This window comes from Ogataea haglerorum, assembly GCF_019207285.1.
Source record: "Ogataea haglerorum isolate 81-453-3 chromosome Unknown 81-453-3_NODE_8_length_489951_cov_95.815404, whole genome shotgun sequence".
Taxonomy (NCBI): domain Eukaryota; kingdom Fungi; phylum Ascomycota; class Pichiomycetes; order Pichiales; family Pichiaceae; genus Ogataea; species Ogataea haglerorum.
The window spans coordinates 185,397-210,610 of record NW_025065158.1 but is presented as its reverse complement, the minus strand read 5'-3'; the positions used below and the strand labels follow the sequence as shown (position 1 = coordinate 210,610).

At 47.2% G+C, this 25,214-nt stretch overlaps 18 protein-coding genes across 18 annotated transcripts; 10 read left to right on the top strand and 8 right to left on the bottom strand.

Moving 5' to 3' along the window:
• Positions 1-251: 251 nt before the first annotated feature.
• On the top strand, positions 252-2,207 carry KL911_003121 (uncharacterized protein; the record flags this gene model as incomplete). The annotated part of the gene is made up of 1 exon (XM_043198267.1): positions 252-2,207. The coding sequence occupies one exon, from the start codon at positions 252-254 to the stop codon at positions 2,205-2,207; it is 1,956 nt and encodes a 651-aa protein (XP_043054072.1).
• A 32-nt stretch (positions 2,208-2,239) lies between these two features.
• KL911_003120 (uncharacterized protein) lies at positions 2,240-2,914 on the bottom strand (the record flags this gene model as incomplete). Its single annotated transcript, XM_043198266.1, has 1 exon — positions 2,240-2,914. The coding sequence occupies one exon, from the start codon at positions 2,912-2,914 to the stop codon at positions 2,240-2,242; it is 675 nt and encodes a 224-aa protein (XP_043054071.1).
• Positions 2,915-3,384: 470 nt separating this feature from the next.
• On the top strand, positions 3,385-5,034 carry KL911_003119 (uncharacterized protein; the record flags this gene model as incomplete). The annotated part of the gene is made up of 1 exon (XM_043198264.1): positions 3,385-5,034. One exon carries the CDS (start codon positions 3,385-3,387, stop codon positions 5,032-5,034), a length of 1,650 nt encoding a protein of 549 aa, XP_043054070.1.
• Positions 5,035-5,049: 15 nt separating this feature from the next.
• KL911_003118 (uncharacterized protein) lies at positions 5,050-6,042 on the bottom strand (the record flags this gene model as incomplete). Its single annotated transcript, XM_043198263.1, has 1 exon — positions 5,050-6,042. The coding sequence occupies one exon, from the start codon at positions 6,040-6,042 to the stop codon at positions 5,050-5,052; it is 993 nt and encodes a 330-aa protein (XP_043054069.1).
• Positions 6,043-6,160: 118 nt separating this feature from the next.
• Positions 6,161-7,306, bottom strand: KL911_003117 (uncharacterized protein; the record flags this gene model as incomplete). Its single annotated transcript, XM_043198262.1, has 1 exon — positions 6,161-7,306. The coding sequence occupies one exon, from the start codon at positions 7,304-7,306 to the stop codon at positions 6,161-6,163; it is 1,146 nt and encodes a 381-aa protein (XP_043054068.1).
• Positions 7,307-7,441: 135 nt separating this feature from the next.
• Positions 7,442-8,959, bottom strand: KL911_003116 (uncharacterized protein; the record flags this gene model as incomplete). The annotated part of the gene is made up of 1 exon (XM_043198261.1): positions 7,442-8,959. One exon carries the CDS (start codon positions 8,957-8,959, stop codon positions 7,442-7,444), a length of 1,518 nt encoding a protein of 505 aa, XP_043054067.1.
• Positions 8,960-9,030: 71 nt separating this feature from the next.
• KL911_003115 (uncharacterized protein) lies at positions 9,031-11,094 on the top strand (the record flags this gene model as incomplete). Its single annotated transcript, XM_043198260.1, has 1 exon — positions 9,031-11,094. One exon carries the CDS (start codon positions 9,031-9,033, stop codon positions 11,092-11,094), a length of 2,064 nt encoding a protein of 687 aa, XP_043054066.1.
• Positions 11,095-11,885: 791 nt separating this feature from the next.
• KL911_003114 (uncharacterized protein) lies at positions 11,886-12,798 on the bottom strand (the record flags this gene model as incomplete). The annotated part of the gene is made up of 2 exons (XM_043198259.1): positions 11,886-11,904; positions 11,969-12,798. 2 exons carry the CDS (start codon positions 12,796-12,798, stop codon positions 11,886-11,888), a joined length of 849 nt encoding a protein of 282 aa, XP_043054065.1.
• A 276-nt stretch (positions 12,799-13,074) lies between these two features.
• KL911_003113 (uncharacterized protein) lies at positions 13,075-13,397 on the top strand (the record flags this gene model as incomplete). The annotated part of the gene is made up of 2 exons (XM_043198258.1): positions 13,075-13,090; positions 13,162-13,397. The coding sequence occupies 2 exons, from the start codon at positions 13,075-13,077 to the stop codon at positions 13,395-13,397; spliced, it is 252 nt and encodes an 83-aa protein (XP_043054064.1).
• Positions 13,398-14,006: 609 nt separating this feature from the next.
• On the top strand, positions 14,007-14,897 carry KL911_003112 (uncharacterized protein; the record flags this gene model as incomplete). Its single annotated transcript, XM_043198257.1, has 1 exon — positions 14,007-14,897. One exon carries the CDS (start codon positions 14,007-14,009, stop codon positions 14,895-14,897), a length of 891 nt encoding a protein of 296 aa, XP_043054063.1.
• Positions 14,898-15,542: 645 nt separating this feature from the next.
• Positions 15,543-17,069, top strand: KL911_003111 (uncharacterized protein; the record flags this gene model as incomplete). The annotated part of the gene is made up of 1 exon (XM_043198256.1): positions 15,543-17,069. One exon carries the CDS (start codon positions 15,543-15,545, stop codon positions 17,067-17,069), a length of 1,527 nt encoding a protein of 508 aa, XP_043054062.1.
• A 45-nt stretch (positions 17,070-17,114) lies between these two features.
• Positions 17,115-17,561, bottom strand: KL911_003110 (uncharacterized protein; the record flags this gene model as incomplete). Its single annotated transcript, XM_043198255.1, has 1 exon — positions 17,115-17,561. The coding sequence occupies one exon, from the start codon at positions 17,559-17,561 to the stop codon at positions 17,115-17,117; it is 447 nt and encodes a 148-aa protein (XP_043054061.1).
• Positions 17,562-17,601: 40 nt separating this feature from the next.
• On the top strand, positions 17,602-20,214 carry KL911_003109 (uncharacterized protein; the record flags this gene model as incomplete). Its single annotated transcript, XM_043198253.1, has 1 exon — positions 17,602-20,214. The coding sequence occupies one exon, from the start codon at positions 17,602-17,604 to the stop codon at positions 20,212-20,214; it is 2,613 nt and encodes an 870-aa protein (XP_043054060.1).
• A 16-nt stretch (positions 20,215-20,230) lies between these two features.
• KL911_003108 (uncharacterized protein) lies at positions 20,231-20,713 on the bottom strand (the record flags this gene model as incomplete). Its single annotated transcript, XM_043198252.1, has 1 exon — positions 20,231-20,713. One exon carries the CDS (start codon positions 20,711-20,713, stop codon positions 20,231-20,233), a length of 483 nt encoding a protein of 160 aa, XP_043054059.1.
• Positions 20,714-20,816: 103 nt separating this feature from the next.
• KL911_003107 (uncharacterized protein) lies at positions 20,817-22,838 on the top strand (the record flags this gene model as incomplete). Its single annotated transcript, XM_043198251.1, has 1 exon — positions 20,817-22,838. The coding sequence occupies one exon, from the start codon at positions 20,817-20,819 to the stop codon at positions 22,836-22,838; it is 2,022 nt and encodes a 673-aa protein (XP_043054058.1).
• A 45-nt stretch (positions 22,839-22,883) lies between these two features.
• KL911_003106 (uncharacterized protein) lies at positions 22,884-23,609 on the bottom strand (the record flags this gene model as incomplete). The annotated part of the gene is made up of 1 exon (XM_043198250.1): positions 22,884-23,609. One exon carries the CDS (start codon positions 23,607-23,609, stop codon positions 22,884-22,886), a length of 726 nt encoding a protein of 241 aa, XP_043054057.1.
• Positions 23,610-23,653: 44 nt separating this feature from the next.
• On the top strand, positions 23,654-24,499 carry KL911_003105 (uncharacterized protein; the record flags this gene model as incomplete). Its single annotated transcript, XM_043198249.1, has 1 exon — positions 23,654-24,499. The coding sequence occupies one exon, from the start codon at positions 23,654-23,656 to the stop codon at positions 24,497-24,499; it is 846 nt and encodes a 281-aa protein (XP_043054056.1).
• Positions 24,500-24,579: 80 nt separating this feature from the next.
• Positions 24,580-25,158, top strand: KL911_003104 (uncharacterized protein; the record flags this gene model as incomplete). The annotated part of the gene is made up of 1 exon (XM_043198248.1): positions 24,580-25,158. One exon carries the CDS (start codon positions 24,580-24,582, stop codon positions 25,156-25,158), a length of 579 nt encoding a protein of 192 aa, XP_043054055.1.
• Between the last annotated feature and the right edge of the window lie 56 nt (positions 25,159-25,214).

Here is a 25,214-nt window from a genome sequence, read left to right as displayed (position 1 = left end):
AGCGGAAAAACTATACAGATCTGGCGCGTCGATCGACGCCTACTGACTGATAAGCAGGCACCGCATGTAGCCAATGCGCAAGATCTCACAAAATCTTGTAGACGTACCGCTGCTGCACAAGTATTGGACTGTCTCCGTCCGCGTCTCAACGCGTAATTGTTAGCTGACTATAAAAATGCAGCTTTCACTTGTACATGCTGACAAATAAATATATAAAGAAGGAAAAAGTTTCCTGAAAAACCTTATCGACCATGGGTCTGCTCTCTCTGGGTACCCCATTACATTGGAATGACTCTCGTCTCTATGCTGAGCATGTGCGGATAAACGGTATTATCCAGCTGATCAACTGCTTCAACGCGGCACGAGACCGCAAGAATGACCCGTTCTTGTGGGGCGACGAAGTAGAATATATGATGGTGAAGCTGGACAGAGAGCATAAATTTGCTCGGCTTGCCATTGACAAGGACTATATTCTGAAGGATCTTGGCGAGGATGGCTCGTCCTATGAGGTGGCTGTCAGTAACAATGTGGTGTTCCACCCAGAGTACGGCAGATATATGATAGAAGCAACACCGCTCCAGCCCTACGATGGGACGAAAGTGAGGGATTACGAATACGTCGAGGAGAACATGAAAATAAGAAGGCAGATTGCTACAAAGGAGCTTGGAGAAAAGGACGTGTTGCCATTGACGCTCACGTCTTTTCCGCGAATGGGCGTTGAGATATTTACGTATCCGGCGGCCGAGCCTAGCGGTGAAGCATCCAAGTCCCTTTTCCTGCCAGACGAGATTATCAATCGCCACTTCCGTTTCCCGACGCTGACGGCCAACATTCGTCGCAGAAGGGACCAGAAGGTGAGCATCAACATTCCTCTGTTCAAAGACGAGAAAACTGTGGCTTCAGGAATCGATCCGTCCATTCCTCGAAGAAATTTGTTCCCTCACCACGACGAAGAGCCATTTTTGGGGGCCGCCAAAGAGGGCCACATTTACATGGACTCGATGGGCTTCGGTATGGGCTCGTCGTGTCTGCAAGTGACAATGCAGGCGCCGGACATGGTGCATGCCAGATTCCTATACGATTCTCTGGTCAACATCGCTCCGTTGATGCTGGCTGTGACGGCTGCGGCCCCGATTTTCCGTGGCCATCTTGCTGACCAGGACGTTAGATGGAACGTGATTGCGGGAGCTGTGGATGACCGGACTCCGTATGAACGTGGAGAGCCGCCATTGAAAGGCCACAAGGAGAGAGGGAACACCCTGGACACAGCAGAGCTGATGCGCATCCCCAAGTCACGGTATGACTCAGTGGATCAGTACTTGGGCGACCTGGATTCTTCCGGTAGCGGGTTCTCCTATTTCAGGAAAGAGTACAATGACATCGAGTCTCCAAAAAATGGCAAGGTTTACGACAAACTCGTTTCCAACGGGTTTGATGAAACACTAGCGGGCCATTTTGCGCACTTGTTCATTCGGGATCCCATCGTCATTTTCACCGAATCCATAGAGCAAGACAATACTGTCGAGACCGACCATTTCGAAAACATTCAGTCCACCAACTGGCAGACGTTGCGCTTCAAGCCTCCAAAACAGTCAGCTGTGCCTGAAAAGCACGATGTGCCGGGATGGAGAGTTGAGCTCCGGCCAATGGAAATCTCTTTGACAGATTTTGAAAATGCTGCGTACGCCAACTTTTCCGTCCTGCTGTCGCTGGCGGTGCTCAAATATAGACCTAACTTTTACCTCCCAATATCCTACGCGGAGGCTAATATGAAGACAGCACATCGCCGCAATGCCATAGTGGAGCAGAAGTTTCACTTCCGGACAAATGTGTGGGAGGCAGGACAGGCAACAGTGGAGCGGTTGAGTCTTGATGAGATTTTCAACGGGTCCGCATCTTTCGAGGGACTGTTGTCTCTGGTCAAACGATACATCAAAGAGACCTGGGGAGAAGCTCTTCCACCAAAGCTTGAGACGTATCTCAAACTGGTGAGCTTCAGGGCCTCGGCAAGAATCCCATCCACAGCCCAATACATACGGAATTTTGTGCTGAGCCACCCAGACTACAAGAAGGACAGTATTGTCAGTGAGCAGATAAACTACGACCTGGTCGAGATGGCGGCTAAGTTGTCCACCTACGACCACGGCCTGGTCGCTGACTTCTTCGGACCTGAACTGGGCCAATGGTTGATTGACAATGGTTACTAAATAAAAAACATAAGCCATACAACTTCGCAAACCTAGTTTTCCATCTCACTCTCGGATTCCGATTCGGAGCTTTCCTCGAGAACTTCCTCCTGAACGCGAGCTGGTCTCCGATGTTTCTCTCTGTGCTGCTTTTCAACGACCTCGATCTTCTTCTTCTCCTCCTCGTCCTTTGGCTCCTTCTCCATCTTTTCCTCTATCTCTTCCTTAAGATGCATGTTCTGCTTCTTTTTGGAGAACTTGCCTTTCTTGTGCCCCGTCGACTTCATTCCCTTAGAGTGTGGTCTCTGATGGGGGTTGTGCTCCTCAACATCCAACTCATGTTCAGTCTTTTGCACTTCACCCTCAGCAACTTGGTGTTTTTGTTGCGCTTGAGCAGCATACCGGCCTATTTTCGCTCCCTTGCACTTCTTGAATGGCTTGTGCTCCTTGTCCATGATGCGCATGTGTTCGAATTCCGATGAAGGACCGCTGTCGCCATGGAATCCGTGGGCATGTGGGTGGCGGGGATGGGTCAAGGACTTAGCACTACCAAAAACAGAACCGGACTTCAAAACTAGACAGGCGACGAAGAACAAGAACACTCCCAAACCGAGTTTGGCAATCTTCTTGTTGGTCTCGTATCTGTTCTTGATTTTGTAGAGTTTCTCTACCTCTTCGCGAGGCAAAGTGACTTCAGCGTATTCTGGCAATTCTGTTTTGGAAGACATGATTAACAACAAGGAGGAAAAATCGCCCTCTATATAAATATCTCTCGTTAAGCCGGGAGACTAAGCATATTCCAAAACGGTGCTTTTTGACGCATGTGGATCACCGAAATTAATTTTGGCAAAGCCCGATGAGATAATTTAACAACCCGAGGACGAACACGCGTGGCAAGACAGAAGGGAGGCTTTGGTTAGAATTTAAGCAAGAGTATCAATAAACTATAGGCGATCTCCAATAAGTCTCCTTCAGCCACACCTCTAAGCAGTCTCACAGTATGAACTGCTGTGACAATATGGCTACTTGACCAGCCGACCGGAGATCCATGCTACCTTCCAGCTAATCGGTAATCGCTTTTCAGCCTGAACACCTCTACACTGAAAGGAGCAGAATAGATTCTCTTCTCACCTATATTACTGGTGTATAGATGTCATATGTTTTTCAAGATTTTCTCACCAGTCGATCGTCTTTTTTTATGCAGCGACCCCCCTCTGCTCTGCTTAAAGAGCGATCAGCCCCATTTTTTACGTTCCGCTTTCATCCACCAACCCGCAGAAATTATGTGAGAACGATACAGCAAAACAAGGAGTTTCTATCTCCACCTGAGCCTCAAAACTGGTACACACTGCTAACCAAACCACCTTCCCAGAATAAACAACGCTTGGCCAGTTTCCAGAAAGAGGTCATTGAAGGCCTCCGATCTCCGGCGAACCGGTCCTTTAGCTATCTCTTCATGAAGCCCTTCAGACGGCACCGACCTCTAGCGCATGCCTCAAACTCCAAGAGCATTCTCCCCCACGTTCCTAGCTCCTACGACGCTCCAGAGGTATTGCGCAGACAGGTGAAGCGCAGGTCCATGCCCTTTCACCTGTCCCATCGAATTTCGACGTATCTGCAGCAGAAGAACCTGGATGATATAGGCTCTGTTTATTTTGAAATCCCTACCCCTCGAGCAGCTCATCTTTCCATACTACAGCTAGAGCAGCTTCTATCGCTAATCCTGAGCATCAAGCGCGCCAATCTTGAGACCTCGGATACGGCAATACGAATCTTAGAGGACATAGAGTGTGATTTCAACGGGCTAGGACCGCTCGAACAGACAAAACTTGTTTATTTCTATGCACGGTTGCAAATGCCATTTGAAAAGATAATCCAAAAGGTTTTGGAAAAAAGCTATTTTCATCCGCACACATGGCATCTGCTGCTTGAACTCTACACATCTCATACAGACGAGATTTTGGGATTGATGCGGACGCGCGTTTCTCCGGACAGACCGCTGCTGCTCAAATTACTAGAAAAAAGCTCCTCTTTGAACAGTGTGTTGAATATAATCGATATATTCAAACAACGCCACATGCACTTGGATCACGAAGTTCTAAACATGATTTTGGTGAAGCTCGCCGTTTTTGACGAGTACATGGTTGCCAAATCTATATTAGACATCATGTTCGAAACCTCACAAAAGATCGCAGAAAAACCGTTTCGGGTTCAACAGAATAGCAACCATGAGCCGTTGATTCGCAAATTCACATTGTACGAGCACCATGGACTTATGACGATACGGCGTCGGCGAAATTTGGTGAACAAGATCGAGCTCATCAACGAGTGGCTACCAGAAAACGCTCCTCTCATCCTTTATCCGCAAAGGCCAACTCCGTTTCTAATGCACCATTTTTTTGTGGTAAATTTGAGCTCAGACATGAGCGTCGCACGCAGGTTGCAAATTCTCAATCTCCTTGAGATGATGACCGCGGCGAAAGTTCCCATTCTTAACAAGACAGTGATTCTTGTGTTGCAGCGTCTTGAAGAGCTGAACGAGCTTGTGCAACAGGATGTCGATCTTGTTGCGCAAATGGTAGAACTATACCAAGAATCCAAACGCTTCAACACTTATTTGGAAACCCAGGCCACAAGTTCGGCTTTCGACAAAGCTGAACTGGCGCCTTATCTGCTGGTCAAGAGCGACGATGGCAAGATTACATTTGAAGTCGCGAATGGAGCAGGCTGGAACTCTGATTGCTACGACCACGTGATTTTCCACCTTGGCTCGAAGTTGTACCACAAATCCACGGAATTGAAGTTTGAGCGACTTGCCGAATTGCTGCTCCAGCTCCACAAAGATTAATTTGTAGATACAGATCTATTTCTTCTTTACGCTTTGGATGGCACCAATCGCCCCGCGCAAAAGATTAAGGTCCTCATTGACCTCCTCCGGTTTCAGCCCTGGACATCCCTGGTAGCTTCTTGTGGAATGTCTCGTGTTGGCTTTTTCTTGGCGCTTGATAAATTCTTCACCGTACAGGAACTCGTTCAACTCCGGATTGTCTGTCAGAACTTTGAGGGAGTTGGAGCTTTCCTCTCCAGCAGACGACACGTCTCCGTTCCGAACAACATGGCCACCAAGATGCCGGCTAGGCTTCTGTCTTTTCCTTGACGAGCTTGAGGCGTAGCCGGTGGCAGTTCCTGTTCCCGTCCCCGAATCGTAGGAGTCCTCAGCATTGCTCAAGTTCAACGAACCATCGTACCGCTTGTTGTGCGTTCTGCGAGAACGTCTTTCTCCAGGAAAGAAAAATGACGTCGAGGACTCGAATCCACTGTTATACCCGTTTTCTCTATGCGCGCTCCCGTTTGTCGTGTATCTCGATGCTGTGTGAGAAGACGAGGTCGTGGCAATATCAATTAGTGCCTTGTCTTCCTTGAGCTGCTTAATCTTCTTGAGGATGCGCTCGTGAAGTTTCTCCTTCAACAGCTGCACCACCCTCTCGCGCTCCTGCACAGCACTGTCGTAATCCTCCTTGAATTGCTTGTTGATTAGCTGTACTTGGTACTCCTCCGCCAACTTCAACCGCACAAGCTCTGCGTCTCTGACCTCTTCGAAATCCCGGATCCGTTGCATGTACTGCGGATTATCACCGGCATGAAGTGAACTGAGCTTGTACTGAAGCTGAATAAGCGAGTCGCGGTAAAAATAATCCTTATCCTGCTGAAACTGGTCTTCGACCTTGCCCAGCTTGGACTGTATCTGTTGTCGCCTCTTGTCTTTTTTGGAGATCTGGTACTGATACTGTACATTATAATCCGCTGGGTCTGACGTGTTAGCGTGCAAAACCGGGTGGCTTCTACTTACAACCATACTGGTTTGCCCCTTCCATGTTATACTCCATCACAAATAGGAGAGAAATTACGAAAAAACAAATTATTCGGCTGTGCAACAAAATACGTCGTATTAATGGCTGTGCTAACTGCGAAACTCAGATCAAAAGCTTCTGATCTTTCTTGAACTCCTCCACGTCGGCCTTCGCCGTCGTTTCGATCGACTTGACCGCGTTAGCTGTTCTCTTGACCAACTCCAAGTAATTGTAAGGCACAAATCCCAAGCGTCCGTCCCGCGTACGGCACTTCCACCAGCTATCAGTCTTATTCAGTATGGCCACCAAGTCTCCTCGTTTCAACCTGAGTTCCATCTCTTCGTTCTCAGGGTTAAAATCGTACAGCGCCCGCGCAAACTCCAGCTTTTTAGGATCAATGCTAGGTTCTGGGTTTCTGTTGACTGCAAGACCAGCAATCGCACCCTGGTCCGGCTGTCCGTGTGAGAGAGCTCTTTGATGTTCAGCCATGTGAGTGACCAGTTTCTTTAGTACGTACGGGAGCCCAAACACGGCTGCTAAGAAGAAAACGAGCGGTTTCAAAGACATTCTCTCCTTTTTGGCGTCTTTGTCTTTTTTATTGGACTCAATCTGTTTCTTGAACTCGTCAACGCTGATTTTTAATTTGGCTCCTCTGACTTTTCTCAAGGCCTTTTTTGCCCAGTTCAGCAGCGCATATATCCCCAAAAGGGAACCCATCGCATTCTTCAAGTGCTGAAATTGCTCTGCCATGGATATCATCGTGAAAAACGAGCTGTGTGTAGCGTAATACGTGCTCTCCAACATTTGAGCAAAACCTCCAATCGCACCAATCAAACTCTCTATCAACTGAAATGTAGCCTCCGTTCCCTGCGTAAACGAGCCCACAAGCCCCTGGTTCATCATCGTCCCGTTCATGCCACTCATGCCGCTCATGCCCCCGTAGCGATTACCATACATCCCCCCACCATATAAGGACCCGTACATCGACGACCCATATGATCCGTATGAGTTGTACATGTTCCCGTACATGGGATTACTATAGCTTGAATTGCCATAGCCACCGTAGTACGGAGACGTGCGCGGAGGTATGCTGGAGCCGGACATGTTGCTGATTGTATTGGTTGATAAGGAATACGGTCTGGTGGGCAACTCAGGAGGCGCCGTGGAGTTCTCTGTGCTTATCGTAGCATTCGTGTCTGTATCTAAGCTGTCTGTGGTTCCGCCTGTAGAGTTGGCAGTTTCCCAAGGCTTTGGACGTGACGTAGTCATGAAGGAATCGATTTTGTTTTTTTTTCGCCCGGTATTTCTTAATCTCCACTATCCGCTTAAGCTTACCCAAAACGTGCATTATTAGGAAAAATTATCTAACAGCTTATATAATACACACAAAGACATAACTTTTTCTCACTGGGACCACATGGAGTAGAGCTGCGGCTCTTTGACACTGATTGGCTCGAAATCCTCGTTTAAGTTCACCTTTTCTGGAATATTGTCACCCTTTGTGGTTCCCAGTTCGTTCGTCTTGTTTGTAACAACGACTCTAGGAGCTCTGGTGGCCTCCATCATGGCCTCCTCGCACAGCATCAAGCCTTCGTCGGTGGCTCCCAGCTCACTAGCCTTGAGCAGTTTTTGGCGCACAGAAGCAGTCTGTTTGCGCAGAGCCAGTCTGTCCACCACCAGATTGTGCTTCTCCAAAGCCAGCTTGCGTTTTTCGGCCTGCAGCCGATTATCCATTTCTTGGAGCTTTGAAAGTTTAAGCTCAAACTGTTTGAGCGAAAGCGCCAGAATCTGGCTGATTAGCGCGTCTTGAGCAGCGGTCTCTTGTTGGAGTTGTAGTTGAGAGTTGGCAGCCACCTTCGCAAGCGCCTCGCTGTCTTGGTCCAGCAGCTGCTTGATGGAATTGTTCATAGCATCCACCACCCCTGTAGGCTTAGAACTCTGTTTGAGGAACTCTTGATACGTCGATTTGGAAAGCTGTTTCTCCAAATACCTGTCTTCGATAGGTAGTTGAATGAACCGAGAAATGCATTGTTCCTTGCTCCGGGTACCAACGTGGCCGCTTATGGCCGTCCAGTCGTCGCGGTACATTTCAATAGCTTCGAGCAGCAACAATGTCTCCTGATCTGTCCAAGGCTTGGCGTCCGACTGGTTATATGATTTCTCTAGCTTGACGTAATCGCTGCTTTTGAACGCGGCAGGGAACTGGCCATCCTCAAATGCTTGCTTGCTGATGTTTTGCTTGGTCTTCAAGTTGTGGTATCTAGTCTCGGTGATTTCGTTACCAGTAATGCTGCAGAAAAGCTGCTTGAGACCATTCTTGGCAGAATCCTCAGCTTTCAGAGCAAACGCATCCTGGGCAGTGTCGTAAACGTTCTTTCTGATTTCCAGATTCAGGGGAAAAGAGTTATTTGTAGCCTTTTCAGCAGACTCCTCCGTTTCTTCTTCCACCTTGTCAGATTCTTTTTTAACGGGAATGTGAGCTTCTAATCCCGTTGGTTTGTCGAGTGTTATTTGGAAGTGGCCCGTGAACTGGGGACCCATGATCACAGGTTTTGTCTTTGGATCGATCTGGTAGTTAATCAGACCCCATTTGCACAGAAAGCCATGAACCCTTATGATCGAGGCCACGTCTCCGGCCAGTCCCCTTCTCGCAGCAGTCACTGTGAGATATTCCATTGGGTTGAGCCTATATGTGTGGATCATGAAATCTCTATATTCCTTGTACACCTTGGGAGTCTTGAATCTGGATTCGTTGTTGAAGAACTCTGGCAAAGAGCGTTTCTCAATTTCATGAATTTCGTTCATGTCGAACCACCGCGAAAATGAGGGCAAAACAACTGGCTTTGTTTGTTTAGCCACAAATGCGCGTGCCTCATCATTCAAAAAATTGTTTTTCGTCTCCTGTTCCGTTGGTGAAGACATGTAGAAAGTAAAAACAAGAATAATGGTTTCCATTTTTTCTCACCTTGTTATTTTTTATTCGCGGTGTACGGATGACCTGGCCAGACCAGTCAGACACGGAAGAAGAGCGTATCCTGAAGCTGTTACGCGAACAGCAGTCGCGGACGGTGACTCCCGAGCAGGCTGAATTTGAGAATCTCTCCAAAACGCGTAAATTGGAGAAGCTCAATGAGCTGGTCAAGCGTTCGCAAGTGTTCAGTAGTATTATTGCTGACACGCTTTTAGACAGTTCCAAGAAGGAGGAAGTGCAAAGCAAGCAAAAGCGCCGGAAGACAAACGACGGTAGCGCTGCTGAGGATGAGTCTTTGCAGCCAAAACTACTCACCGGGTGCCAAATGAAAGACTATCAGATAGCAGGTATGGAATGGCTGATCACGTTGTATCAGAACGGTCTCAATGGGATATTGGCCGACGAAATGGGACTTGGCAAGACTTTGCAAAGTATTGCCTTGATTGCGTTCTTGATTGAGCAAGGAATCGAAGGCCCATTCCTTATATGCTGTCCGTTGTCGACCGTATCGAATTGGATCTCCGAGTTTGAGAGGTTTGCTCCGAAAATCAAGGTGCTTGCTTACGTAGGCTCCAAGACGCAACGTCCCAGGCTGCGGCGACAGTTCTCGAAATATGCGGTGATTGTCACTTCGTACGAGATCAGCATACGCGATTTCCGCTATTTGAGCGCCAGACTCTGGAAGTTTCTGATTGTCGACGAGGGACACCGCCTAAAAAACAGTGACTGTCTTTTGATCCGCCAACTTAAACGTCTGAGGACCTCAAACCGCCTGCTGTTGACGGGGACGCCTCTGCAGAACAACCTGAACGAGCTTTGGTCTCTGCTGAACTTTATTTTGCCGGAAATTTTCCACGACGTTGATATGTTTCAGCAGTGGTTTGACTTTTCTGCTCTGGAGGAAATGAAAGACGAGGACACGGAATTCAACGAGCTGATCAATGCAGAGATCCAAAAGAGTTTGGTCACCAATCTGCACACCATTCTACAGCCATTTTTGCTCCGCAGGCTAAAAAGAGACGTGGTACAGGGCTTGCCACCAAAAAGAGAGTTTATTATTTATGGCAAGCTCACGCCCAAACAGGAACAACTGTATCGTGCTACACTAGGGCACAAGTTGAAAGAAAGCCTTCTAGTGAATGGTCTAAAAGAATATCTTTCAGTAAACCGTTTGTTGCAGGTCTCTGACGAAGAGGTTGAAAACTTTGTGGCTATGGAAAACAAGCCTAGAGATAGCAGGTTGTACGAGCATTTTGAGTTTGTTAGGAAACAGGTCGGGACCAAAAAGCTGATGAATGCGATGATGCAGCTGCGTCTGGTGTGCGATTCGCCTCATCTTTTTTTCTATCCGTGGAATGAGTATGCGGACTCAGGATTGGTGGAACAGTCTGCAAAGTTGCAACTTTTGAACCAATTGCTTCCTGCGCTTCATAAGGACGGACACCGCGTTCTGATTTTCACACAATTCACGTCAATGCTAGACTTGATTGAAGAATTTGTCAGTAATACGCTAGGATACAAGTCCTGTCGAATAGACGGGTCGACCGACCAGGCCGACCGCAAAGACGAGATTGAGCGGTTTGCAACCGAAGAGGTAGACGTGTTTCTGCTGTCTACCCGTGCTGGGGGTCTGGGGCTTAACTTAACGGCTGCTGACTCGGTTATTCTTTTTGACTCTGATTGGAATCCGCAGGTTGATCTCCAGGCAATGGATAGAGTTCACAGAATAGGCCAGACCAAACCTGTATCTGTTTATCGACTGGTAATTGCCAACACTGTTGAAGAAATCATGCTAGCGAAGGCAGACTCGAAAAGACGTCTCGAAAGGCTGGTCATCCAGCTGGGTCATTTTGAGGATCTTCTCAAATATGGTACCGGCAACAGGAACCCACAGGATGCTCTTCTGGACAATCTTGGTGAATTTCTAAGCGCAAAAGAGTTTAGAAAAAGAGAAATTGTGGACAACAAGCTTTCGGACGAAGAAATGCGAGAATTGCTAGACAGGTCGCCAGAAGCCTACGAAAGAGAAAACGACGACCATTTTGCGCACTTGATGCTCTTCGAAACAATTAATTCCTTACAGTAGTACATACAAAATACGAGACATGTCCCAACGCTGTGAACGATCCGGTTCGAGACATGCGCTCAAAATAGAGACTAGATCGTCTGCGCGCGGAAAATCATTAAGTGCCGCTCGGAAACGGGTTTTGTCGTAATCGTTATTCATGATCATGAGTTTGAGCCGTGGCTCATAATTATGCTGGAAAGGTAGTTTCAGCGTGACCAACGTGTAAAGCAGCACCCCCACTGCCCACGAATCTGTCAGGTGATCAAGGGCGGGAGGATTAGGTCGCAAGATTTCAGGCGAAGAGTACGGTAGTGAACCGATGTGCGTATCAGGCAAACGAGCACTCTTGTAGGAAGAAGTTGTGGAGGCCGTTGCTGAGGAGCGTGGGGAGCGGGGAGTGGGCGTGTTCGCAACAGAAGACAGAGGAGAATTGCGATATGAGTGCGACGAGCCTGTCGAGATGTTGTAGGGGGAAGAGGGCACGACAGCTTCATCCAGGATTCGTCTAGAAAGGTCAGGAATTTTGATGAGAGCCTTGGTATCTCTGCTGTAGAAGTTGGCCATCCCAAAATCGCAGAGCACGACTCTGCCATTCGAAAGAAGGCAGTTCTCCAGCTTCACGTCTCCGTGAAATATCCCCAGACTGTGCATGTACTGCAATCCAGAACAAATATCAGTAAGAAATGTCACAATGCGGTGCAAACGTTGGGGATCATTAGCTGACTCCCATTGCTTCACTTGATCAAAAAGCGATCCAGAGCTATATTTCTCGGTCAGCAGGAAGAACGTGTGATCAGTAAACTTGAAATCTAACAATGGCGCAATTCGCTCGTGGTTCAAGAGCGACCATATCAGAGATTCGGTCTTGAAACGTTTTATAAACTCCACAGACCCGTGAACATCGATAATCTTCATTGCTTTAATTTCGTCGCTCTCGTTGCTGCATTCGCGGATGATACCGTACGCACCTCGCCCTATGATTCGGCCTAGTCGCCACTTGCCAAGAACTAATGAACCTTTGACATTGGTGTTGTCGGGGGTTGTGACAGTGCTGTTAACCGAGTTTTGCAGCGAGAAGGAATTAGAGAGCCTGTGCGCCGGAGATGTTGCGCTCGACACTGAATTTCGGCGGATCAATTTGGTGATGTGTTTTTTGTACTCCTTGTCGTTTTGCAGAAAATCAGGTAATGCCTCGTTCATGATTCTTTTTCTCTCACTGAAAGAAAGCGATAGGTAATTGGAGGGGAGAGAGGCAAGAATCATACGGTCTTTTTCACGTTCTGGAGACCCTGTGCTCCGCGATGTAGGACGCGTTGCGCCTTCGTGCTTTCCAATTGAGATTGGTTGGACTTTGGAATGCAGTTCATCTAGAATATGGTCCTCGTTAGCCCGCTTGTCGTCAATCCACGTTCTGAAGTTGAAATCCACCAAATCTGGAATATATTCATCCTCAATTCCCTGTAAAGTTTTCCAATTATGGCTCCCGGCACGACTGTAGATCATCCGCCTACCGGCTGTATCAAAATACGTCTTGTCTGTCTCTGAGGAGACTTTGGAAAGCCCACCCTCGACCTCCCAATCACTCAGCAGGTCATGAAAGTCCGTGGCAGGTATGAGCTCCTCATTGTCAATATTGTTGATCACTCTGGAGTCCTGATAAGAGCGTGGGATAAGAGTGGGAATGTTGGGGTTAGACAGCCCATTGTTTGTGTAGCTTTCCATATAAGCGGGGAATGCGTTGGAAAGACGGGAGCTACTCTGAACCACTGTGGGGATCGTAGTATATCAAAGTGCACCTAGACGCCCACGCAGTTCAAAGAATGATGCACCGATTTTTTTGCACCAGTTGACAGTATGAGGCAATCGGTCTTAATATGCAAAAAAAATATCTGTAATTGTCCTTTTGATTATTTCGCCGCTGGCTGTGCAGCACCTGTACACCAGTTACTATTAACCAATAAATTTCGTGGAAAAAAACTTTACGTTCTAACAACAATCATGGCAGGACATCCAGGTGCTTATATGGGATGGTGGGGTCACATGGGTAAGTAATCACGTTGCAATCTCGGCAAACTAACATTTCAGGCTCCCCAAAGCAGAAATACATTGCTCAATACACTGTTTCTCCTTACGCTCAATCTCCACTGAAGGGTTCTCTTGAGAACGCATTCTTCAACACTTTCAGAAGAACTAAGGCCCAGTTTCTGTATGTTACTGTTCCAGCCTTGATTGTCTGGGAAGTTTGGGTTTGGGCCAGAGACTACAACGAGTACCTTTATACCAAGGCCGGCCGTGAAGAATTGGCCAAGGTTAACGTTTGAATATAGAAATGTTGATAGTACAATACATGAAGAAGCAAAGAATGACAGCATCAGGTCCCACTGTAGTCAGGGCTCTGAGGCATAACTCCTGTATACGGTTCGAAAATGCAGGTGTCGAAAGCACTAAGCAAGCAGGAGATCTTTCCTACTAAGACGCGAAGGATGGCTATATACTGCATTTGATTACAGACTGAATGCAACCAATTCAGCATCACAGCACTTGGGCTACTCTTGGCCTTCATACATTGTTTTCAATTACTAAATCATAGTACATTATCCTTGCAATAAATTCATTCATGCACGGGTTCACTCATCCTTCTTTTCATTCGTATCCTTGTCAATATCCTCGTTGAACGCAACGATCACGTAGCCGATTAACACGATGTTGGCCACTAAGGCCGCCAAGCCTCCTGACACGATGGAGTTGCTAAACAAGGCCCTGCTAATAAAAAATGTGAGCAACGGAGCAATGATCATCAATGCTGTGCAGATAATGAGCTTTTTGATAACGCGACTAGAGATTAGTGCTATAACATTTCGTACTTACGGTGGAATATCTGCCATGTTGAATTGAACCGTGAAAAAAAAAATTGATAAGGATATCAAAATATGCTTACCCAACAGCAGCTGGCGCAATTTGATAGAGATGGCTGTATTGCCATTGAGAACTATCTCAGTCCTGGTACTGTGAAAGAGCTGAATGATGAGATTCAGAAGCTACTGGGCGAGATTGATCTCAAAACGCACCCCCTTACCAGGTTCACCACCGATGAGGACGAGGAGCATGTTGGCGACGACTACTTCATTAACTCGTCAGACAAGATACGCTATTTTTTTGAGGTGGACGCTTTTGCAAACGGCGAGCTGGTCAAGCCATTGCCAAAGGCGATCAACAAGATAGGACATGGGTTGCACATGAAAAATGAAGCTTTCAGGAAGGTCACCATCACTGAAGACATTGCGGCGATCTGCAAGCAGCTGGGCTTTAAGGATCCGCGCGCACTCCAAAGTATGGTAATAATCAAGCAGCCCGAAATAGGTGGAAAGGTGCCTAATCACCAGGACGGAGAGTTTCTCTACACAGAACCTCAATCTTGTATCGGATTCTGGTTTGCCCTGGAGCCTTGTACGCTGCAAAACGGATGCCTGAGCTTTGTGCCTGGTTCCCATAAGACTGCAGAGATTAAACGCCGTTTTGTAAAGGATCTGGAAAATGGTGGCACGAAATTTGTGGACCCGAAAACACTCAAGGAAACTAAGGTCGCGAACGACCCGGATGACTCAGAGTTCGTTTGCGTGGAAATCCCCGCCGGCAGTCTCGTTTTGATCCACAATAGGGTCATCCACAAGTCCGAAAAAAACCTGTCCAGAATGTCCAGAAACGCATACACGTTCCACGTGATTGAGGGAGATGCACATTACGACGAGCTCAATTGGCTACAGGTGCCTCCCACTGCTCCTGCGGGCACTGCTGAATTCTCGAGAATCTATGTGAATTGAGTACTGCAGGTGTGCAAGAAAAGACTAATGACTCATTGAGCATTAGTTTTTGCTGCTATTTATTAATAGGCAGAGGTCACGTCAATGGCGATTCGGGGATGCTGTCGGACTCTTAACTCCGCTGCCAGACCGATGGGTTATTGCATATGTACAATGTTCGGCATTGGACGCGGAGGTGCTCCGACTGGACACGGAGGTGCTCCGACTCAGTTCGTCGAGATTATTGCGCTCTCTGAGCATTACTGCTACCCAGACCAGCTGTTTGGCTTCTTTGCTGGCCAGGGCTGCCATTGAGAAGGGTTCGCAATTGGCCGTCCACTTGCAATTCACGGGCGAAAAGTCTTGTGCTCCCTCATGTTAAAGTACTCGATATTTTTTTTTACCTGCGTGGAAATATAGGAATAAAGCTACTTCCTTTAATTAATCTATTGTGACATTTTTTATTGTTTGCTCGAGTACGCCTGAATCGATTAGCCTAGACTCATCCTCTACGTCCTATGGTCCATATAAATAGGAGCACATCGTTGCAATAGAAGATTACTCCCTTGAGGATTTGTAATCAAAATAAGCAGCTCAGACGAAGACACCTCCAGGCAGAACAAAACGAAGCCTTCCTCACTGTCGCCATCGAAAGAACAAGAAACAATGCAAGATTTCCTTCCTTCATACCAGCTCCACCGCTATCTGAATAGACACCTGGACGAGATTATCAATGATCACAAGCTTGACTCTCCACCGGATTATTCTGAGGTCGTAAATGAGGCCGGAGGAAGATCGCGAATGTCATTCGAAATTCGTGAGGAGCCTCAGGATGGAATGGCTTCGTTGGTTTCGGACCAGAAGAACTCTGTGTGGAGAAAGATTGACAAACTAAGGTACATGGATCAAACTTCTGTTTATATTGATATTCAACTGGATGACTACACAAATGTTCATTATGCTCCGGTCACTAGCGGAGACATTGTGAAAGGAACGGTGAAAGTCCACAACATCGGACCGCACCCGATCCCCTTCGCAAACATCTTTGTTAGCTTTGAAGGGTATTTTTGGGCTTTGAAGTCCTCCTCCAAAATGCTTATCCATAATTTCTTGGACATGATAGATTTTGAAGCCAGTTGTCTGTGCGAAGACCCTGATGCAGGGCTCCCGCCTGACCGTATCTTAAGACCAAACAGCTTATATATGGTGCGCTTCAAGTTCCAAATCCCGGAAACGTCTAAATCGGGACATTCTCTGCCTCCGTACATGGGAGATCTGCATCTCAGACACAAGATACACTCTCAGATCCAGGATTCGCTCTTTATGCGGGACTGCTGTTTCCGTGGAGACTACAGCTGCGACAGTTATAGCATCAGCTACTCGGTCAATGCCAGATTGCTTGAACTGAGCGAGACAAAGGACGAGCTTGTCATCAGACGTCACAGCAGACACATGGTTGCGTTCAAGCCCAAGTTACAACCGGACGATGCTTTGATATTGCTCGATCCGGCCGATGAACTGCGCTTGCTTGTGAACTCGCTTGAGGACGAGATCAGAACTCTGCAAATCAAAAGCGAGCCGCCGCCCGGGGCCAAGGCAGACGAAGCGCCCGGGTACTCGTTCCGAGTATCACAAGAGCGGGTAGTATTCCGACTCCAGCTGAAAAACAAGCCTGGCGTGTTTATCGACAAGTATCTAGATTACTCGCTAAGCTCGGACCACCTCCAGACGAAACGGAACATCGCCATTACCTTCAAAGAGGATATGAAAATAACCTCGATTGACTTGTATGCTGTCAACTACTACAACCAGCACAAGATACCCGTTCACCTGTCTTCGGAGTGGTTTATCAACCATGTTCCTTTTGAGACGGTTATTAGACCGAAGTTCAAGGAGCTGGAGACAAGCTTGGAGGGTTGCGGCAACGAAGAGTCGCTAGAGCTTGTGAAAAGTTTGAGCACGCTCAAGTTTACAGCAACCAAGATGCCAAAGGTGATTCAGTATAAGAAAATGGGCCCGACCTCCTTTGAGATCATCCTTACCAAACCCAAAAAAGATATTGTTATTCCTTCTTTTGAGTTCATGTTTTGTGGACGCATCTATTTCCTGCGTTTCTATGTGAAGCTCCCACACGACTTCCTTTATCAAGGCGAGTCCAAGCTGGCTTTCGACGTTCCGGTGTCCATCCATTGAGTAAGGAGGGGTTTCATGTGTGTTGCAATATATTCATGCCTTATATTATATGTAGAGGTCCTCTTCTTCTTCGGTCACGCGATTTAGCACCTTATCACGGCTCTTGGAGTACTCCACAGGATAAGTGTCTTTCATTTTCTTTGTTAGCTTATTGCACAGCTTGGTGTTCTTAGCCAGGTTTGCGCTCAACTCGGGGATGATCTGCGTTCTCAGCTGCTCGTATCGTTTGATGTGATTTTCCAGCTTTTCGCTCACTTCGTTCATCGTTCGTAACAAGTCCTGCATTGTGTTATTTATCGTACCTGACACCTGCGACTGCATCATGAGCGAGCGGTCTAGCTGCACAGAGTCCAGGGAGCTATTGAGCGAGCCGATAAGATAGTCGACCGCACTGAACGTCGACCGCTCCTCCGCCGGCGTCTCCTCGGTGGTTGTGTTTGTGTAAGACTGAGAATCGGAGTCGACCTCGAAACTATTTGCATCAAGAACCATGCAAAATAATTAAATTTAATAAGTTTTCTTTTGGGACCTCATGTCCAGGGATATTATAAGAGCGCGTTTGCGGCCGTTCGGGATTTCATTTGAGAAGTCCCTGACGGATCTCATCAGAGGCATTAGAGCGAACAATCAGGATCCAGAGAAACTGGCTGCGTTCTTTGACAAATCTATCCAGGAATGTCGGGCTGAGCTGAAAACAAACGACCTCGAACTGAAATCCATGGCGATCCTCAAACTAGCATACTTGGAGATGTACGGCTACGACATGAGCTGGTGCTCGTTTCACGTGCTGGAGGTCATCTCTTCGCCAAAGTTCCAGCACAAAAGAATAGGATACCTTGCTGCGATGCAGTTGTTCCAACGACAGAACAACGATGACGTGCTCATGCTGATGACCAATTTGCTCAAAAAAGACATCAATTCGGGCAATTCGGTGGAGACTGGCGTGGCGATCAGCGGCATTGCGTCCATAGTCACTCCCGAGCTGGCACAGGATATCTGTGACGATATGGTGCGGATGCTTTCCCATTCCAAGCCGTTCATTAGAAAGAAGGCCGTTCTGGCCATGTATAAGATCTTTCTCAAGTATCCGGACGCATTGAGACTGCATTTCGACAAATTAATAGAAAAACTGGACGACGAAGACGGGTCTGTGGTTTCTGCCACTGTGAACGTCATTTGCGAACTTGCTCATAATAATCCGAAAAACTACGTCGAGCTCGCGCCGCGGCTCTTTGGGCTGCTGAAGGAGACGAACAACAACTGGATGGTTATCAGACTGCTGAAGCTTCTGTCGTATCTGTGTCTAGAAGAGCCTCGTCTTCGCTATATTTTGCTTCCAGAGGTGGTGGACCTCATGAACAACACGACGGCCCTGTCTCTGGTTTACGAGTCGATCAACTGCATCCACAATGGAAAGATGCTTACTCCTGATGATACCAAAGTTGCAAAACTGATAATCAATAAACTGCTCGGCTTCATTCAGAACAGCGATCAGGATTTGAGATATGTTGGGTTGCTGGCGTTCATCAAGACCTGCAAGATCCACAAGGATCTCATCAAAAAGCATGAGAAAGTCATTATGGCATCAACCTACGACCCCGACCCCACAATCAGAGAAAAGTCTTTGGAACTGATCGACTCTCTCGTGACCGACCGCAACATCGTTTCCATTGTGTCCAGGCTACTTGTCCAACTGATTCCTGTGGACGAGCAGGCAGAAAGATTAGAAAACATCAATATTGAAACAGAATTGGCCCTTCAAAGTCCCCTCATTGTGTCAGATAAGTACAGGCTGCTTGTCATCACCAAAATTATCCAGATCTGCTCCATGGACAATTACGATCGCATTCCAAATTTCCATTGGTATCTTGGTGTTTTAGGAGACATTCTCAACATCAATGCCGAACATAGGCTCGCTGGAGTCGAACAAATGGTCACATCGCAATTCATGAGTGTGGGCTTGAAGGTTCCAAGCATTCGCAGCAGATTGGTTCAACGCTGTCTGGATTTGATACTTGATAGTTCGCGGCTGGTCAGTTTACAAGAAGGTCTATACAATTGCATGTGGCTTGTCGGAGAGTATTATACGGAGTATATCACTACATTGGATGACGACGATAACGACGATAGTGACAACGAGGAGGTGTACAAAATAACAGGCGCAGAAATCATCAAGTCCGTGGTGGCACAAAACGACTTCGATAGTCTCACTGAAATGACGGATCCTACACTCAGCGTTTACATTCAGTCTATGGCTAAATTGTTTGGTAAATATTGTCTCTCTTTGAGACAGAGCTGGGGTCCTGAAGACCGGGAACACGTGATTGAAGTCTGTCAAAGGCTAGTTGGATGGCTTGAGAAGTTCCATCAGTCTGTGAATTTTGAGGTTCAGGAGCGTTCCATCTCCTTCACTGAGCTTCTGAAGCTTGTACTGGATGCTGTCGAGGCCGACTACGAGGGTTTCCCCAACTTCCTGGTCTCCGGATACTCGCAGCTATTTGAACAATATCCAATAAAGCCCGTCGGACCGCACGCCCAAAGCCGCATACCCATAGCCATAGACCTGGACGACGCAATTGACCACGGTTCTATTTCTGAGTTTCAGCGGATGCTTGCTGAACTTGAAGAAAAAGAAGCCCAGCAGCTCCAGCAGGAGGAATACGAGGAAGATCTGGTGTCCGAGATTAACCACTCATCCGATGACCATGGTGAGGAGGAACCAATTAAAGGGCGCCCCGACCGCTCTGACCGCATAGGTGACCCATTTTATATATCCATGGACACAAGCACCCCGGATGATGTCTCAATTTCAGAACCTTTTGTGGAGACTAAACGCAAGAAGCCCAGCAAAAAAAAGATCAAGAAGGAGAAAGTGCTCGTTCTTGGCGACGAGGATCCAGGCGAGGAGTCTGCTCCTGAGCCTGTATCCAAACCGAAGAAAAAGAAGGACAAAAGTAAGTTACTCATTGACTCTTCGAGTTTGTCACACTTCGACCTCACCAAATCACCGGACGAGCCTGACCACGCCGAGGAGGTGGAGAAATTGCGGAAAGAGTTTGAGAAGCTAGAGCAAAAACAAGAGCCGCCTGTTGTGGTTAAAAAACCAAAGAAACCGAAGAAGAAGAAGCTGGTCGTGATTGAGTAGAATGACTAATGCATCGTCATGAGATATCTGTAGCTGATTCGAGTTTTCTCTTCCTGTCAGAGCCCTCGTCAAGATCTAGCACTGTTTCGAGATCGCTGTTCAAAAGGGACGAGTTGGGGTTTTTCTCAAGCAATTCGTATAATTGCGAGAGCTCGGGAGAATCTAGATCACCTGTGTTTTGCGTCAATGGTTGAAGGATGTTTTGGAGGTATGGCTTTTGGGACAAAATGGATTGCAGGATCTCCTGTTCCTGGTTGCTCGACATCTTTGATTGCGTTCCACTTAGTCCCAGCGATTCGGCGCGCATCAAGAGCTGGATAAGCATATTGTTTCTAAGTTCAAGATACTTGATCAGTCTGTTTGTTCGTGTTTCTTTGTTCTTGAGCTTTTGTGCATCAGCATGCACCTTTGCGTACTTGGTGAGCAAGTCCTCGTACAGCTGGCTATAGTCAACGGCTGCTTCCTGAGCGACAGGATTATTAAGTTGAGCAATGTCCATGAACAAATTACACGAATGATACAAGATTTTCAAGTCGATCGACCAGACCGAAAAAAATCAAAAAAAAATATTTTTTTTCTGCAATATCTTTCCTTATTTTTTAATGGTTCTAAAGTCTACGACTGCCAACGACGTTTCGGTCTACCAGATCTCGGGAACTAACGTGGCTAGATCTCTTCCAGACTGGATTGCTCGTAAACGCAAGCGGGCTCTGAAGAACGATATCGATTACCAGAACCGTGTTGAGCTAATCCAAGATTTTGAGTTCAGTGAAGCCTCCAACCGGATCAGGGTCACTCGCGATGGCCAATATGCGATGGCAACCGGAACTTACAAACCTCAGATTCACGTTTACGACTTTGCCAATCTTTCGCTCAAGTTCGAGCGCCACACGGACTGTGAGAATGTGGACTTCCTGCTTCTCAGTGACGACTGGACCAAGTCTGTGCACTTGCAAAATGATCGCTCTATCGAATTTCAGGTGAAAGGCGGAATGCACTACAGAACTCGAGTTCCTAAGTTTGGTCGCTCTTTGGCATACAACGAGGTGAACTGTGATTTGTATGTGGGAGCTGCGGGAAACGAGATCTACAGACTGAACTTGGAGCAAGGACGCTTCATGCAGCCATTTGAGATAGACAGCGAGACAGGTGTCAACATTCTTGATATAAACAACGTGCACGGCCTGGTCGGTGCCGGATTAGAGGACGGCACTGTGGAGTTTTGGGATCACAGAGCAAGACAGAGAGTGGTCAAGATGGAGGTCATTGACGGCTCTGAAATGCCCTCTACCCAAGTTACCGCGCTCAAATTCCGCACTGATGGACTGAACATGGCCGTGGGTACTTCAAACGGAGTCTCGTTGTTGTATGACCTCCGTCGATCGCAACCTTTAATGACTAAAGACCAAGGTTATGGATTCGCAATTAACAAGATAACCTGGCTGGACGATAATTCTAGTGTGAGCAACAAAATCATGACCTCAGACAAAAAGATCGCTAAAATCTGGGACCGTCACAGCGGGGACCTGTTTGCCAGCATGGAACCAAGTGTTGACATAAATGACGTGGAGTACATTCCTGACTCTGGCATGTTTTTCATGGCAAACGAATCGATTCCAATGCATACTTACTACATCCCAGCTCTTGGTCCAGCTCCTAAATGGTGCTCCTTCCTCGACAACATCACCGAAGAGCTGGAAGAGAAGCCTTCAGACACAGTCTACTCGAACTATAGATTCATCACCAAGCAAGACGTCGTCCGTCTCAATATCTCTCATCTTATCGGCACCAAGGTTATGCGTGCCTACATGCATGGTTATTTCATTGACACCGAACTGTACGACAAGGTGAACCTGATCGCCAATCCTAACGCAATTCAAGATCAACGTGAGCGTGAAATCAAAAAACGTGTCGAGAAAGAAAGGGAGTCTCGTATCCGGAGCACAGGAGCCATTTCCAACACCAAGATTAAGGTCAACAAAGACTATGCTACCAAACTTGGACAGAAACTTGGCTCTGATGCTGCAGAGCAAGTTGTCAACGATGATCGTTTCAAAGAGATGTTTGAAGACCCAATGTTCCAGATTGACGAGGAGTCACATGACTACAAGCAGCTTAATCCTGTTCAGGGTAGTAAGCCTTTGACTGCAGCTGAGGAGTCTGACGAGGAAAAAATGAACCCGGGAGGAAACAGTGACAGTGAAAGTGAGAGCGAAAGTGAGAGCGAAAGCGAGGACGAGGCTCTTGCACAGAAACGCCAGGAGATCAGAAGGAAGCATGACCAGAGACTGAGAGAGGAGCTGGAGAAAGAAGAATATTTAAAGAAAATGCAGACTGTTTCCATGAAACCTTTGGACGCTGCAGCTGAACTGACAGGAAAAACGGACCACAGGAATTTGTCGTTTAGCAGGCGACTTGAGGACGTCAATAGGGAAAGAGAACAGGAAAGAGAACAGAAACAGCAAATCAGGGTGCACAAAAACGTTCGTGGAGAGGCCGAGATCAGCTTTGTGCCGCAGAAGAAGAAGAAAGTGCGGATTGAAAATAACGAAGATAGAGGCAAAACGCGGCAGAATTATGAAGGAAGACGTCGTGCAAGTAAGAACGCTTTTAGGGGTATGTGAGTATAATAAAATTAATAGTGCTCCGTTATTAAATATGCTAAATTTCTAGTCCAGCTTATCGAGATTGAGGCGTTGTTTCAGCTCCGTCCAGTCCTGTATAAGGTTGTTTTCAATCAATTTCTTAAATATTCCCAACAGTCTAACGTTTTCATCGAGCATTTCTCTCTCTGCCACCAGATTGTGCAATGAGCGACCTTTGTGAACTAGCGGAGTGAACCGTTGCGGAATCTGCACAGACAATCCCTGGATTTGTTTTACTTTATGGTTAGGGAGTTGTCGAGGCCTCTGAGGGCCCGATTCATGGAGAAACCTGCACTTTGCTCCATTTTTGCAATTGCGCGAGTTCTGCCAAAACCGGCACACACGGCGGTTCTGTGGCCCACTAGGATTCGCCTGCGCCTGCTTCGTCTGCAAGTTGTTCTTTTCTTGTATTCTTTTGTTCGTTGGCCAGTTTTTACGTCGCTCTTCAATCCATTTTTGAATGTCTTCCTCCGAATCCAGCACTATGTTTGTTCCTGGTATTGCTATGATTTTGGAAGAGAGTTCCTTTTCATCTTCTGATTCGTCGCTCGATCCTTCTGTGGTGGCGTTGATGTCTAGTTCGTTTGGATTTTTCGTGATCTCAGGTTCGTTACTGTCGGATTTCACTGGCTGGGTACCAATTTCTGGGAGAAAATTCATGTTCTGAAGCTCAGATAAATCACTGTTTTCCAGCTTGGCCCGTTTTGGGTCTCTGACGTGCTCGTCGGCAGGCCTCTTCAGCTCGTTCATAAATCGATATATTTAAAAAATCTAGTCAAATAATTTATTTATCAATGAAATATCGCAGCGACGAGAAAAAAGATTCTGCCGAATCTGTGCTGCAAGACCCTCACGCCCTTGAAAGGCGCCGAAACAGGTTCCTAAAGGACCAGGATCAAATCAGAGGCTCAAAAAATGCAGAGTTCGGCCTGATTAGTCGAGGGGAGGACCTCCGGTTGCAGCAGAGCGAATCTGCTCGAAAAGATCTCTTGACAAAAATCCAGTCCAACATCAGATCCAACGCCAAAGCAGATTCAGTTCTCATGGACTTTCGCAAACTGAGGGAAAGCCTTCTTTCCCAGCCGCACACAGAATTCGCAAAAGACGTGTTTGTGAGTTCGATCCGTTATTCTGCATCAATAGGCCATCATCAGTCATACGTCCCCAGCATAGTGCATCTAATGGAAGCCGAGAAAAAAAACCAGCTTATGTCCAGCACTGAAAAAGAACAGGTTCTGTTGATTCTAGCGCTACACAAGGCCCACTACAACGGCGAGTTCGAGTCGGTGTTTGAGTTACTTCTGCAGAACTTTGACATCTCACTGGACTTTGGAAAGCCTGCTTCGTGCGTCCCCGAAGCCGCGTTCTTTGCAACTTACGCCCTCATGATCAAAGACTTTTATCTCTGGACGCGCCAATATAGCTACTTATCGAAGAACGCTTGCTATAAGTCGGTAATGGATCTTAGACTTAAAGCATTCAGACAGACGGAAGTTGACACGCTGCGTCGATCATACTTTATGCTTAGAAAGGAAGTGCTTTTGGGCTTTCTCAATACGTCGTGGGAGGAATTGTGCAAAGAGCACAGTGTTGAGTGGACGCTGGACAACGACACGGTCACAATCCGTCGCAGGAAATAGCTACCAGGACGCCGATTATGTAATCATACACCCAACTAGATAAACTTCTATAACCGATTTAGTGTTTGCAAGATATGTCTATGCCCACGCCTGCCGCCAATCTAACACCGTCGGGGCCGCTTCCGGGAACTAGTGGAGCGAGCACGCCAGTGACAGAGACTATAGCGATTCAGGACCTTGAGAACGGCAAATTGGACGTCGATTCTATCATCTTGGAAATACAAGATCTCCGATCTCAGATTAGTGGTTTGCGGTACGAAATGGCCCGCTACATAAGGCTTCTGGCCTCTGTGGATGAGGATACCACGTCATCGGTGTTTTATCACGAGGTGGCGACGCAGATCAACTTGCTCAAGAGCAATCTGGATGCGTATCAGAATGCATACAAAAGGCTACTGCCAGTGGTCAGGTACGCCAAGCTCAAAATGGGAGCCAATCCTGAGGATCAGATCAAGGTTGAACCCCATGAGGTGAAGATCGAAACCAAGTATCTGAACGAACAATCTCTCAACAGGACGGAGTCCTCGAAAAATCCGCTTGTTTCCTCGGTAGAGATGGGTGGGCCGCTGTCTTCGGGCAGCGTAGGCTCACCAGGGACGAGGAATAGCGCCACGAAACGGCCGCCTTCGAAAGCGAAGCCAGCACCCAAAAAGAAATAGACGCCGATCGACGGGACGATTCAACATTTTTTTCACCGGTTCAAGAATTCCCTGAT